The sequence below is a fragment of the Hevea brasiliensis genome, chromosome 2, assembly GCF_030052815.1.
Source record: "Hevea brasiliensis isolate MT/VB/25A 57/8 chromosome 2, ASM3005281v1, whole genome shotgun sequence".
Classification (NCBI taxonomy): Eukaryota; Viridiplantae; Streptophyta; class Magnoliopsida; order Malpighiales; family Euphorbiaceae; genus Hevea; species Hevea brasiliensis.
Window position 1 is genome coordinate 18,723,991 of NC_079494.1, and position 13,544 is coordinate 18,737,534.

The 13,544-nt window shown below is 32.0% G+C and overlaps 1 protein-coding gene across 4 annotated transcripts; it reads left to right on the plus strand.

Moving 5' to 3' along the window:
• Positions 1-1,892: 1,892 nt before the first annotated feature.
• On the plus strand, positions 1,893-13,188 carry LOC110632158 (uncharacterized WD repeat-containing protein C2A9.03). Of its 4 annotated transcripts, none has more exons than XM_021780277.2 (10): positions 1,893-2,121; positions 2,535-2,693; positions 2,775-2,966; positions 3,075-3,161; positions 3,378-3,512; positions 3,694-3,804; positions 6,977-7,068; positions 7,150-7,255; positions 7,853-7,939; positions 12,579-13,188. In XM_021780277.2, the coding sequence occupies exons 2-10, from the start codon at positions 2,559-2,561 to the stop codon at positions 12,990-12,992; spliced, it is 1,359 nt and encodes a 452-aa protein (XP_021635969.1). In that variant the 5' UTR covers positions 1,893-2,121; positions 2,535-2,558; the 3' UTR covers positions 12,993-13,188. The 4 variants fall into 4 exon arrangements, with proteins under 4 accessions (XP_021635969.1, XP_021635968.1, XP_021635971.1 ...); XM_021780276.2 differs by having other exon boundaries at positions 2,552-2,693; XM_021780279.2 differs by having other exon boundaries at positions 1,896-2,121; positions 2,799-2,966.
• The last annotated feature ends 356 nt before the right edge of the window (positions 13,189-13,544 follow it).

The window sequence follows — 13,544 nt, forward strand, 5'->3', positions numbered from 1 at the left end:
TTTTATGGAGGGTTATATGCGGCAAATAATATTTTTGAATAAATGAATTTATAAAAAAAAGTAATATAAAAAATTTTAAATTATGTATTTAACTACAAAGGTCTTAATTTTTAAAAATTAAATTTTAAAGAAAATAGTAATTTCAATTATAAAAATTAAGATAGTAACGTCAATTATAATGATAATTAAAAAAATAAAAAAGAATCAAATAATTAATATAAAAAAGAGTTATATGCTCATTCTTTATGGAAAGTGACATGTGTCAAATAATATTTTTGTGTAGATAAATTTATAAAAAAAAGTAATATAAAATTTTTTTAAATAATGCATTTAATCACAAAGGTCTTAACTTTTAAAACCCTAATTTTAAAGAAAATAATAATTTAAATAGTAAAAATTAAGATAATAATAATAATAATAATAATAATAATAATAATAATAATAATAATAATAATAATAATAATAATAATAATAATAATAAAAGGAATCAAATAATTAATATAAAAGAAAGTTATGCCTTCATTCTTTATAGGGGTGACATATGACAAATAATTTTTTGCATAAATAAATTTATAAAAAAATAATATAAAAATTTTAAAATAATGTATTTAATTACAAAAGCCTTAATTTTTTAAAACTTAAATTTTAAATCATAAAAATTAAGATAGTAATGTAAAAGAAAATTTAGCATAAAAGAGAGTTATATATTCATTATTTATGAATGATAATATGTGACAAACTCTGCAAGAGTGTCACATGGCAACACAATGGGAATACTCGCCTATATATATAGGGATGACAACAGGTTAAATTTTTGTAGGTACCTGATTTGATCGAATCATAATAAGATGAGTTTGATGAATATATAATCGGGTTTGAGACGAGTTCAGATTTGAATACTCGTTGTGAGTTTGGGTGGGATTCGAGTTTTACATGTTATATATCTATTACCCGAATCATTTTATATAAATACTTAATTAAATATAAAATATTTTTTTTATGATAATATTTATACATTTTATATATTTTATTTTATATAAAATGGAATTTAAATATTTTATGGAGTTATTAAATTTTAAATATAAATTATTAATTGAAATTATTTTTTATGTAAATTATTAATTTAAAAATATAAAATTAAAAGGGTTAAATTTTTTTTTTGTAATAATAATCGAGTTTAAAATGAATTCGAGTAGTTAAGAATAAATTTTAATCGAATTTGATAAGAGTTCAAATTTTTAAAGTATTAATCAAATTTGAATTCAAATAAGATAATTTTCACGTGCATACACTCTACTTGTTATAATGGGTTCAAATGTTTATAAACACCTTCACCTTTCAGTGGAAGACTATAAATTAGAGATGATTTATTACATTGAAAGCCTCCAATCAGTTGTATTTACTTTTAATGAAACTATACAAATCCTTTTTACAATTTCAATTCTAAGTACATATTTTAAATTCAATTTCAATTCCAACAAGATAATCTCCCATTTTATTTTTTTAAAATTTATTACACAATTAAAGGCATAATTGTGCGGCTGATTTTTATAATAATTTGATAAAGAAGTAATAATATATTCTAGTTGATAAATTCGCTATTTAGCACGCTCATAAGTCTCAAGCTATTTATCAATTAAATTAATTTTATAACAAATAAATATATTAATTAAAAGATATAAAAAATTAATTTGAAATTAAAAAGTTAAAAAAAATTAAATATTTTTTTATAAGTAAGTGATTACTTTGGAGGAGACCCTAAATTAATTAATTTTTTTTCAATCACATTTAAAATAATATTTCTTTGAAAACTTTTTTTTTTTTTGTTTTTTTCAAATCTTTTCCAAATGAGGCCTCGTGACCCTAGTGCTAGTCCATCTCTTTATTTGCTGTGATAATGCTAATGCTAATGCTATTGTTATCCTGTAGTGGTGGTCGTCCTTTTTTCTGTCTTCTTGGTTTCCCTCATAAAACGCATAAAAACACATAAAAAGATGGTGAGTTGCGTGCGCTCGTAATCAATTAAAGAGACGGTTTTTGCTGACAAAACTTCTTAAAACCCCTGCTCTTTTACACTTCCTCTTTCTTCTCACCTATTCATCTTTGACTACGCAGTTTTCGGTAAGTATTTTCCATCTCTCTTAATCGTGCGTTTATGGCATTGTTCTTCATATTTTTTAATTTCTTCTACCTGATTTTGGGAAAGTTGGATTTCGCCTTAATTATATATATATATATATATATATATATATATTATTTTTAAAATTCTTTGTGATGTTTCATAGATTTCTTGCATAGTGTTTGGGCAGTAGTTAGTTTTGATGCATACAATACCGATTATCCAGTTCTTTAGGATAGTTAATTTCCAGTTTGGTTTGTTGTTTCTTGTGGGATTTTTGTCAAATTTGTTTTCGTTTGGAGAATGTTGTGGTTTATCCAAATATGTTGGAAGTTTCTGCTTGAGGGATGGTATTGCATTTAGTTCTTGCTAAGTGTAATTTTTGTAGGTCTTGATGTTTATGCTCTTCTTTTAGCGAATACTATTTTGCAGGCATAGCATGTCCGACCAGCAGTTAGGCGAATTTGATTACATGGCGGAAGAGGGAGAAATGGCTGATTTGGTAGACCAAATGGACCAAGATAACTATGGTGGTGAAGGCAATGTAGAAATTGAAGCAGATGAATATGACATGGTTTCTTCTCTCTCTTTCTCCTATCGTTAGTTTTTTTTTTTTTTATTATTATTATTTTATCTCTTGACCCTGATGGCATAGAGTGAATTCTTTGATTTGAGACAGCTCACGAAGGTGACTGATACATCTTCTGCTCAAGCGAGGAAGGGCAAAGACATACAGGGTATTCCGTGGGAAAGATTGAACATAACGAGGGATAAGTACAGATTGACAAGGCTTGAACAATACAAGAATTATGAGAACATCCCTTTGTCTGGTCAAGCTGTAGATAAGGTCTGTTGCTTTTGTTTAATTTTATTATGATCATTTATTGTTTTCATTTCGATTGTTTGAGAATTTGTTAAGAGAATGATTATGGACTTATTATGTTTATTGTTTTAGGAGTGCAAGCAAATGGAGAAGGGTGGCAACTACTATGAATTCTTTCATAATACTAGACTGGTTAAACCCACCATTCTTCATTTTCAGGTTTGCGGACCTTTTGAATGCTATATCTGATTATCTGTTAGGTTTACCTTCTTTTAACACATTGATTTGCCTTAAAACGTTTTTTCCCCCTCCTTGCAACAGACATATGGGAAATGTATTTACTTGTGCTTACGCGGTTTGTAATGACTGATTTGATATACTTTGCAAGTTCTATTATCCAATTGATGACCCTTCCCTTGAATTGTCAATATGCAGCTCAGAAACTTGGTTTGGGCTACCTCGAAACATGATGTTTATCTTATGTCTAATTATTCAGTCATGCACTGGTCATCTTTATCTTCCAATTTGTCTGAGGTCATCAATTTTGCAGGACATATAGCACCTACTGAGGTATGATGGCTACTTCTGTGTTAAGTTTATGGTTTACAAGACACTCTAGTGAACTATGCTTTTGCTCTTTTATTGGTCCTTTTCTCTCTCTCTCACACTCGTGCACGCCCTCACACACATCATATATATAAACATTTACTCATATTTTGTTTGCTAACTTGTAATTTCTTGGTAATAATAGAAACATGCTGGAAGTTTGCTGGAAGGTTTCACACAAACTCAAATTGGCACATTAGCAGTCAAGGATAATTTTCTTGTTGCTGGTGGTTTCCAAGGAGAGCTTACTTGCAAAGTGAGTATATGCAACTCTATAGTTCTACTCTAATTATTAAAATCTCTCTAGTTATGTAGTTAATATATGTTCCAACAATTAATTTTTTTTTTTTTTTGCCATTCATGTTATTTTGGGTGGTATTCATTTTCTCATTTGCTGTATGTTGATGGACATTTTGAAACATTTAGCTTCCTTGGCTTTTTTTTCTCTCTGAGGCATGCACATTTGTGTGTGGATGTAATTGAAGGCAAACTTGATTGGATGACCTTTATTTTTATTTCGTGCAGTCAACAATAATTTGAAATGCATAAATTATATAATTAGATCTCTTAGATGGTGTAATACACGCTGTATTTGAACAATTTGGAACTCTAACTTCTATGGTAAAACCTGATTTATTCTACCTTAGAAATGCTTGATAATTTTGCTATGGCTGTGATATTTTGTTTAGACTGGACATGTGCAATATTTTATTTAGGTTGCTTGCCTTCTTTAAGCACTTAGGAATATAGTTCAAAATCAGATATTATTAACAAGTTTTTGTTCTTGATGAACCACTTTGATAAGTGGGATGTTAAGAAGTTAAAAATAAAATGAAAAAGAAAATAAAAGGGAAAAGATCATGAATTATCTCTAGCAAGGATTTCAAAACCGGCTCGATGTTTAAACTGGGGAAGGCAAAGGATCAGGGGTTAGAGGTTCTACCAGAGTTGAATTGGGGTTAAACAAGAATTAAATTAAATAAATATAAAAATGTATAGGCATAAATTAATATTTTTGTAAAAATTATAAGAATATAAAAAATATTGAAATTAGTTAACTTTAACAAAATTAAGTAAAATATTTAATAAATTCATAATTTTATTTCAATTCACAAGTAATTTTAATAGAAATATAATTGCTCTATTATTTTATATAACAATACAATTATTTGAGTTAAATTTTAACAATAAAATTATTTGAGTTAATTTAATAATCATAATATTTACATTGAGGATTTAACCCAAAATCGTTTAGAGTAGAGAAAGCGAATCCATATAGCCGACCCCAAATTTTTGGGATAAAGGCTTAGTTGAGTTGAGTTGAGTAATATTCACATTATAATTTTTAACATTATAAAATGAAATGTATAATAATTAAAGTTATGTCTTATTAGGTTATAACGTAATATTGTCCATGTGAAATGTTAAGATTAGCCTAGTGGCAAACAACACAATCAAGTTATTCCAAGTCAAGGTTTCAATTCCCCTCTCAAGTAATTTTCAAAATTTTTTATATGAACACAACAATGTGGCAGACTGTTGAGCTTCCATGTCACCATTAAAAAAATTTTCTAACCCATGAAACTCCTTCAGGGACGATTAACCCACTGGTTACCTTCTCAGTTAAATGGGTAAAAACTGGTTCTTCAAAAAAGCAGGGTTTAATATCAGAACATATCGGCCTTAACTCCGGTTCCTATATGACTAGTTGGTTTGGTGTAGTTTTGACAACATAGAGCTTTAGTAATACCCAATATTCAAATTGAGGGCTTCTAGTTTTGTTTTTTAAAATTTAAACCAAACCTTTTAGATTCAATTGAAACCTCAATTTTTAATATACTTGATTCCATTTTTTTTTTTTTTAAAAGCCACCTATCAGTCATATGGCTGATGATGTGGCTTTCAAATATGGACTTTCGTTTTCTTGGGCATTTTCTTGATATAAATTTTATGTTGACAATTTCAGCATATTTTATGAAAACAAAAGAAATTGAAAAATGGTCATCTTCATCCCTAGGGGAGTTTAGTCTCTGGGTAGGATATGGGCCTAACAAACTTGAACATAACCAAACTTTTCATGCCAACTCTCCTAGCTTATTGGTTTTAGTGGCACCAAGGTGCAATCTCTTCAAATAAAGGAAAAAAAAAATAAAAAAAAATCCTAATTGCCTTTCCCCATAAATCTCTTCCTTCCTTCCTTGGATACCTTGGAGAACTAATACCACCATCCTCTTCACAATCTCTTTAAACTGTGCCACCTATTGTACTCAATAGACCCACTACATTTGTCTAATTTGCCATTGGATGCCGAGTGTGGAAATAGATGGTTTGGTCTTGCTAAATTGTGAATGAGTCACTAAAGAAGACCAAGTCTGGGACATAAATGTTGAAGTAATGAGTGAAATCCAGGATCAAGTTTGTGATAGTGGATTGAAGCCCCAGTTTGGTGTAATTGGATATGCAGCACCAATTTCGTGTCTTCGTGTAATTTCGGGTCTTTTGTGGAGGAAGAGAATGGCCTCATTGTCTCTAAACAATAGATTATTAAGTCAGTGTCTACCTCAACTTTTTGCTTTTCATTATTTTTTCATTTTTGCTATAAAGCAAAAGCAATAGTACAAATGCATAGTTGGCAAATCCATATTTTAACTTTTTATTACATTAATCTGTACATTGTGGTTGTGGTGGAGGTGGTGGTCAATGACAGCAGCAGCAGCAGTTGAATAGCCGCAGTGTGGTGGTGATGGGTGGACATTGGGATTGGGTCACTTTATGTTGTTGCTTATCATAATATCATGAAATTTTTTTTCTCTTTCGATAAAAGCAATTTTCTTGCTTCTAAAAAACCAATTTCCAATATGCAAACAAATGGAACTTTTTTTTTATTTTTTGCTTTCAAAAAGCAAATTAAAAAAAAAAAAATCCTTTTTAGAAGTGAACCAAATGCTACCTAAATATCTTCAACTTTTGATTATTGGAGCAATATGTTGACCTACACGCTGACTATAATGGTTGTAAGGGTTCAGGAGCTGGTGCATGCTTCAGGCTTGCTACCAATATTGTTAGTAAGAAGTATCACTTTCAATACCAAAACAACGCTTCTAAGGAGAATACTTATCATAAGGATTAGGGCTGGGGAATCCTTCTGGGTTGTGAAAGTAATATATTTAATTGTTTCCTTTTCTGCTAGGTTTCATTTCATGATTTTTTTTTATGAGGTGCTCAATTCTTTGCTGTTTTTTGTGGGCTGAGGTTATAGAAACTAATGGGATAAGTGGTTTTAGCTGTATTTTGCTTTGTTCAGGGAACAAGACTTTGTGTGTTTGTCTGTGCACTCACACCCACACCCACAATATGTAATATTTTGGTGTCTGCATATTGTTATGAAATCTGTTTTCTGAAAAACCCCATTTTATCTGTTGTTACAGCGTTTAGACAAAAAAGGCATTAGCTTTTGTACCCGCACCACATATGATGATAATGCCATCACAAATGCTGTTGAGATATATGACAGCTGGAGGTAGTGTTATCATTTTGGATTTTCCAAGCATGGTTAGTTATTTTCCTACGAACAGAGTTGGTTATGAAATCTGTTTTGCAGGGGTGGAATTCATTTTATGGCTTCCAACAATGATTGCAGCATAAGAGAATATGACATGGAGAGGTTTCAGCTTCTGAATCACTTCCGCTTCTCTTGGCCAGTTAATGTGAGCCCTCCTCAGTGCTTGATTATACACTTCTCTTGTAAATTTGCCTTTTTCATCCCAACTTTATGTATGAGAAGCACCTACACTTTCAGTGTTCTTGAAGGAACAATCTGAAAGTGCTTTTGACTGAAGGAGATTTGAGCTTCACCTTGCTGTCCTTCATATTGATGAACAGGGTAGAAGAAACCCTTGCAATGCAGCATTTGAAAACTGGGGCAGGGAAGAAACAGCAAATAATTGGAAATTCCGCAAAAGTCTATTTTGAACCAATACATAATGAATTGCATCCCGTTACCTGGAGAATTAATTTCAAATTTGTGTACAATTTGTTTCAGTTGTTTGGAAGAAGACAATGTAAATTGTATACATTGAATAGGTTTTCTACACTGCACCTAATATGGAATATGAGAAAAGAAATACTAAAAATAATTGAAATGCCATCAAAGACCACTTAGATGTGCTCATAACAAGTGCATTGAATTGCTAGATAAATAATGTCTATGTCTCTACTGTTATCTCTTGTGGGACTTCATTGCTACTATTATGTGTCTGTTGTGATTTCCAGCTTTATCTCTAAACTAGTTTATTCTGATGCAGCATACATCATTAAGCCCTAACCGTAGGCTAATTGCTGTCGTTGGAGATCACCTGGATGGTTTGCTTGTTGATGCACATAATGGAAAGGTAATAAAAGGTTCTTGATTTTAATTCTTTTCCATTATTCATTTTAGAAATTCTTTCATTATGTTTCATTTGTACACACTTTGGGTCTATTTGTCATTGTTGTTAAAGCTATTGATGAGAAAAAGACTTTCTTAGATATATTAGTTAGAGAGTACTAAAAATTGATTAAAAATAAAACAGATTTTTTACTTTCTTAGATACATTAGTTGGAGGGTACTAAAAATTGATTAAAAATTAAATTTAATATGTTTTAGCTATAAGAATACTAAAACAACAAAACAGATTTTTTCAAATTGCTTCTTTTAACATCTAAAATAGTTTCCCCCTTTGAAAAGCACTTTTTTGGACCCTGAAATTTAATGCCGAATGGGGCCTACAACTGTGAAAACTGTTAATCCTTAAGAATCTTAGCTTTTTCCTTCATGATGAAAATGAAACCCTAAACTGAATTGACATAAATTCGATAAATGTATGGGGAAACCCATTGCCTACAAAATATTGCAAAAAGCTTCTAGCAATTCAAAACATATGTAACAACTCATTAACTTTGTGATGCAGGAGCATACAAAGTCTTATTGAATAGGGATTTTATGCAGTTTTCTCTTCCATATTTGTTTAGCATTAATGTCCATTAATCTTCATTGATTAGGATTAGTTTTCATTCAGGGGCTAGGATTTATCTTACCTAGTACATTATAGGGTTGCTGGTGCAAATCAATAGTGTTTTTTTTTTTTAAAGGATTTTATTCAAGAGCTTTTATGTAAACCCTGATTATCTTTTCTTTTGTTCCAATTACAATCAACCCTATTTTAGCTACAATGTTGAGATCTAATTGCCATAAACTCATCTTTTGTGTCATCTGGATTCTGTTGAGCATTATTGACCAAAAAATGGCTCTACCTCAGAGGGAACTTTAGCCTTCCATATGAAATTAGCCAAAGGAAAACAATGACAATTGTTTGGGAACTTGAACAGGGAAACTAGTAATGGGTGCTTGATGACTGATCTTTCAAAGTTTAAAAAATTCAATTTAAACGCACTTCATTGTTCAAAAGAGGCAAGATAATTTTTTTTTTTAACAAAAATGACAATTTCTTGGACGATGATGTTGCCTCCTTGGTTGTCAACAACAGTAGAAGCACTTGAAAGCTGCATTCGACTTATTGCCCCTTTTAAAAAGTATACACCCTTTGGTGCATCTTTTCCAAATAGTAGGGTTGCAAATATTTCTCTTGTAGTTTAATTTCCATCTCTTGCAAAGTATTAATTGGTGGCTTCCTCAATCTTGCCATGTCGTGCTCAACAGCTTACCATCATATTTTAGCTAACCTAATAAGCTTCTATTACATAGCAGAATTCTCAAGAACACCATAACACCAGAATTAGAAGAAGAGAGAGAGAGGGAGAGGAAATAATTATTGTATTATTGATTTGATGAATGCCTATCAATTACAATGCAAGGGCTATTTATACCATTCACTCTCATTTCCTACTTCAATATGTAACTACTTAATCCAACTGAGCTCACTGAGTACTTAGTCATAAAATTCCCCACCTCTTGAGATCATTCTTGTCCTCATGAATGAAGAAATGAACAACAATCAGCACAAATATATTGCAATTATTGACCACTTGCTACTACTAAGTCCTATAATGAATTGAAATGTTCAAAACTAATATACTGAAACTGGACTTTCTTCCTTCATATTTGCCTTTCTTTCTTTGCCTTCTTCATCTTTCAAATTCATATTCTTTAAGAATTACAGATGCAGCTCCCTTCAATATTAATTTCTTTGCAGCCTTCTTGACTTATCCCATTCATCCTTTGTGGAAATTAGGAATACACAAGAACAGAACATATAATCAGGGTCCTCTTGAATTGGTAAGATCAATTCATCCCCATTACTTCAAGAAATTGCATTGTCCAGCAAGGTTTTCTTGTGATGAGCAATTTTTCATGAACTGAAAAGGCAATTCTATAGCATCCTACTCCATTTTTCAAACTCTAACAACAAGAACCTCATCTGGCTGGTTAACATATGCTGAAGGCCATGACAGAAATTGTGGACTTTCTTCACAACACAATGCTCGAGAGATTCTGAATATCTTTCTTCAGAATTTTGTTCATCAACATCTTTAATCTTAAAATCAATGTCAATTGTTTCTTGAATTTGAGAAAATATCCCACAGTCATTCTCAAGAAATTCCTCTGTTTCTTCCTCTATCTCTTGCTGAAATTTTCTTTGGTGATCTATCATGTCTTCATCGGCTCCAAGGGTTTTGGATTATGCATCTTGAATTTCTTCAACAGTAACAGTATTACCAATACTGCTTTCATCCTTCATTTTTGGATTAGGCGAATCATTTGGAAAAGGTAGCAAACCTCTACTTTCGGCTCCTGTGACTCTAATATCCTCAGTAGAGACTTCCTTTCCATTTACCTTTGGAAATATACTCATGAAAGATCTTAAATCCTCCCTCAGTGTATTCTCAATAGATACTTTCCATTTTTCTTTGCAAATGTACTCATGAAAGATCCCAAATCCTCCCTAAATGCATTGTTATCAATAGAGAGTCGATCCAATTTCCCTTCCAACACGTTATATCTTTCCTCTATTGAATTAAATTTCCCATTCACATTCTCCTGCATAACCCTAATTCTTTCTTCCAATTCAACAACCCTAACCATCTCGGAACTAACCACCATAGACCCATTGACCTAGACCACAGTGCAGTGAGAACCCAAAGAACTTCAAGAACAGGATTTGAAAATAATTTGGAGTGTCAAGAACTTCAAGAAACAAAGAAAATCAAGAAAGAATAGAGTTCTGATTATTGGAAAGCAAAAATTTTGAGGAAGAAAGAAGATTTCAAGAAGTTGAAGAAAGAAAATACTGATTCCTAGCAAAACCCTAATTTCAGGGTTTTTACTTTGAAGAAAAGAGCTGACGGAGAAAAAAAAAAAAAGAAGAAATAGAGGAAAGAAAGGGAAGAAATTTCAAGGAAAGAATGAAAAAGTAGAGGAAGAAAGGAAGAATTCTCAAGGAAGAAGGGAGAAGAATTAGAGAAAGGAAGAAGAAGAAGAATAGAGGGAAGAAAGGCAATCTCAGAGAAGAAGAATTAGAGGGAAGAAGAGAGGAAGAGAAAAGAATAGAAGAAACCTAGTATTTGGGAAGAGTGATCTGCCATTGATGTAATTCCCATGAAACAATTTCCAGTGGTTGCCCACTTTCTAACAGCTTTGATATCGATTTGTTACGTGGCAGAATTCTCAAGAACACCATAACAGCAGAATTAGAGAGAGAGAGAGAGAGAGAGAGAGAGAGAGAGAGAATTAGAGAGAGAATGTTTATACCATTCACTTTCATTTCCTACTTATGTAACTACTTAATCCAACTCAACTCACTAACTACTTAGTCATAACAGCTTCATCTTAACATACCTCACTTCATGATCTTCCCCCATGCTATATTTATCAAAGTATCGAGTCAACTATTGCACACCTTATCAATAGTAGAATTGATCTAATCCAAAATAGTACAAGTTATTAAAAACCTTCAAAATTCAGAAGCTCTATCTTGCCTCTCATATCAATGTTACATGTATCTTTGTGTTGAATTTGCCTTCTATCATGTCTACATTAGAAACATGGGTATTTATAGGCTCAAAGTAATCTTTAACCTGTAAGGATTTGGACTCCAAAATTGAACCTTAACCCTTAAGGAATTCCAAAAAGGGATCTTTAGCCAATAAGGACTCTAAATAAAGATTCCTTTTGAAATCTAGATCTTTCTAGAGAATCTGAAATTTAAAAAATATGCTTCGACTAATTTATTAAATAGATATAACAATAACAACAACTAAGCCTTAATTCCAAATTAGTTGGGGGTTGGCTGTATGGATCCCTCTTAATTGATACTTTCTCATTTTATTCCTAATGTGTGCTATATGCATGCTAGTGAATGTGATCATTTCTAATTTTATCCATCATTGTAATACCAGACATCTATCTAAAGATTCACATTTTTGCCACATTCATCTTGTGAATATGTTGTATCTTAGATGCCCAACATGCACTCCCATGCAACATTGCTGACTTGACCACAGTTCTATAGAACTTATCTTTCACTTTTTAAAGGATCCTACAGTCTCATAACACATCCATCGCACTACTCTGTTTCATCCAACCTGTTTTGATTCTATGAGTTAGATTCTCATCTATTACTCCTTTTGGATGATATAACCTAAATACTTGAATTAGTTGCATTTTGGCACCAAAAAACCATCCAATAGAACCTCTTCTCCATTTCTTTTACGATAGCTAAACTTACACTGCATATGTTTTTTCTGATTTCTACTTAGCCTAAAACTCTCTCTTAAGAGTCCTCAAACCAAATTAAAAAAAAAAGAATGCAATGAATAAGTTAATTTCCTCTAGATTATAAAGGAGCATTGGGCTTTTATCCTTCTGTAATGCACAAGTGTAATGCGAAAAATGTTTTATGTTACTTTTGAAATCATAATTTAAATAACTTGCCTCTGTATGTAGTAAATATGATTGTATTATGCATACTAAAACGTTTGTCCCAAGTGAGAAATAGATATCGGCATTATAAAGCTTGTTCAATGGCTTTGCAGGTCATAGCCTCAGTTGGAGGTCATCTGGATTACTCTTTTGCATCTGCGTGGCACCCAGATGGACATGTTTTCGCTACAGGTAATCAGGATAAAACTTGCCGGGTATGGGATATAAGAAATTTGTCCTCGCCACTTGTAATTCTAAAGGGAAACTTGGGTGCTGTCCGATCTATTCGCTTTTCATCAGATGGCCAGTTCATGGTCGTGGCTGAACCTGCAGATTTTGTTCATGTGTATAGCACCAAGGCAGACTATAAAAGGCGACAAGAGATAGATTTCTTTGGTGAGATTTCAGGAGTGGCTTTAAGTCCAGATGACGAGTCTTTATACATAGGAATCTGGGACCGGACTTATGCAAGCTTGCTACAGTATAACAAAAGGCATGCATATGGATATCTTGATTCATACTTGTGATTGTTTATTAGAGAATTTTCATCACAAGTATGCCGCTGATGCTTTCACTCTTTTGTATCCGGTTCTATGAACTAGTTAGTTTGAGTTTGAATCAAAGACAATTACACAATAAGGTTAATGTGACATACTTTTGCTCGGATCATGTACAGGCTATGATTAGATGTTTGCATACTTGAAATGAAAGCCCTCTTATCAAGTCCCTGCTTTGATCTCAATGCACTTACACATTGGTGCATGATCAGAGATTCGAAGGGTGATGGCAATTCAGTATTTGATTAGTCTTTTTTGCAACCGAGGTATTGAAAAATTGGACTACATGGTGTCTAACTGGTAAGATCCTTCAAGTGGTACCGTTAGGAGATGGTCAAGACATGTTCACTGGTAGAAAAACTGTAAAAAGTTGTGTAGGTGTTCAAAAGCAACATTTTTCTTTTTCGAAAGGACAATGATTTTGGTAAAGGAAACTTGCACAGGTTAGTGGTGCGAACAAGCTATTTAGGCTCATTCTAATAGCTCCTTTTTCTCTACCTCAACATTTATTATTTTCTACCC

Excerpts from the sequence above, each read along its gene's own strand:
- LOC110632158 (XM_021780277.2), top strand. The coding sequence starts at position 2,559 with ATGTCCGACCAGCAGTTAGGCGAATTTGATTACATGGCGGAAGAGGGA. Across the intron at positions 2,967-3,074 it reads CTGGTCAAGCTGTAGATAAG|GAGTGCAAGCAAATGGAGAA; the intron begins GTCTGTTGCTTT and ends TTATTGTTTTAG. Across the intron at positions 7,940-12,578 it reads TTGATGCACATAATGGAAAG|GTCATAGCCTCAGTTGGAGG; the intron begins GTAATAAAAGGT and ends ATGGCTTTGCAG.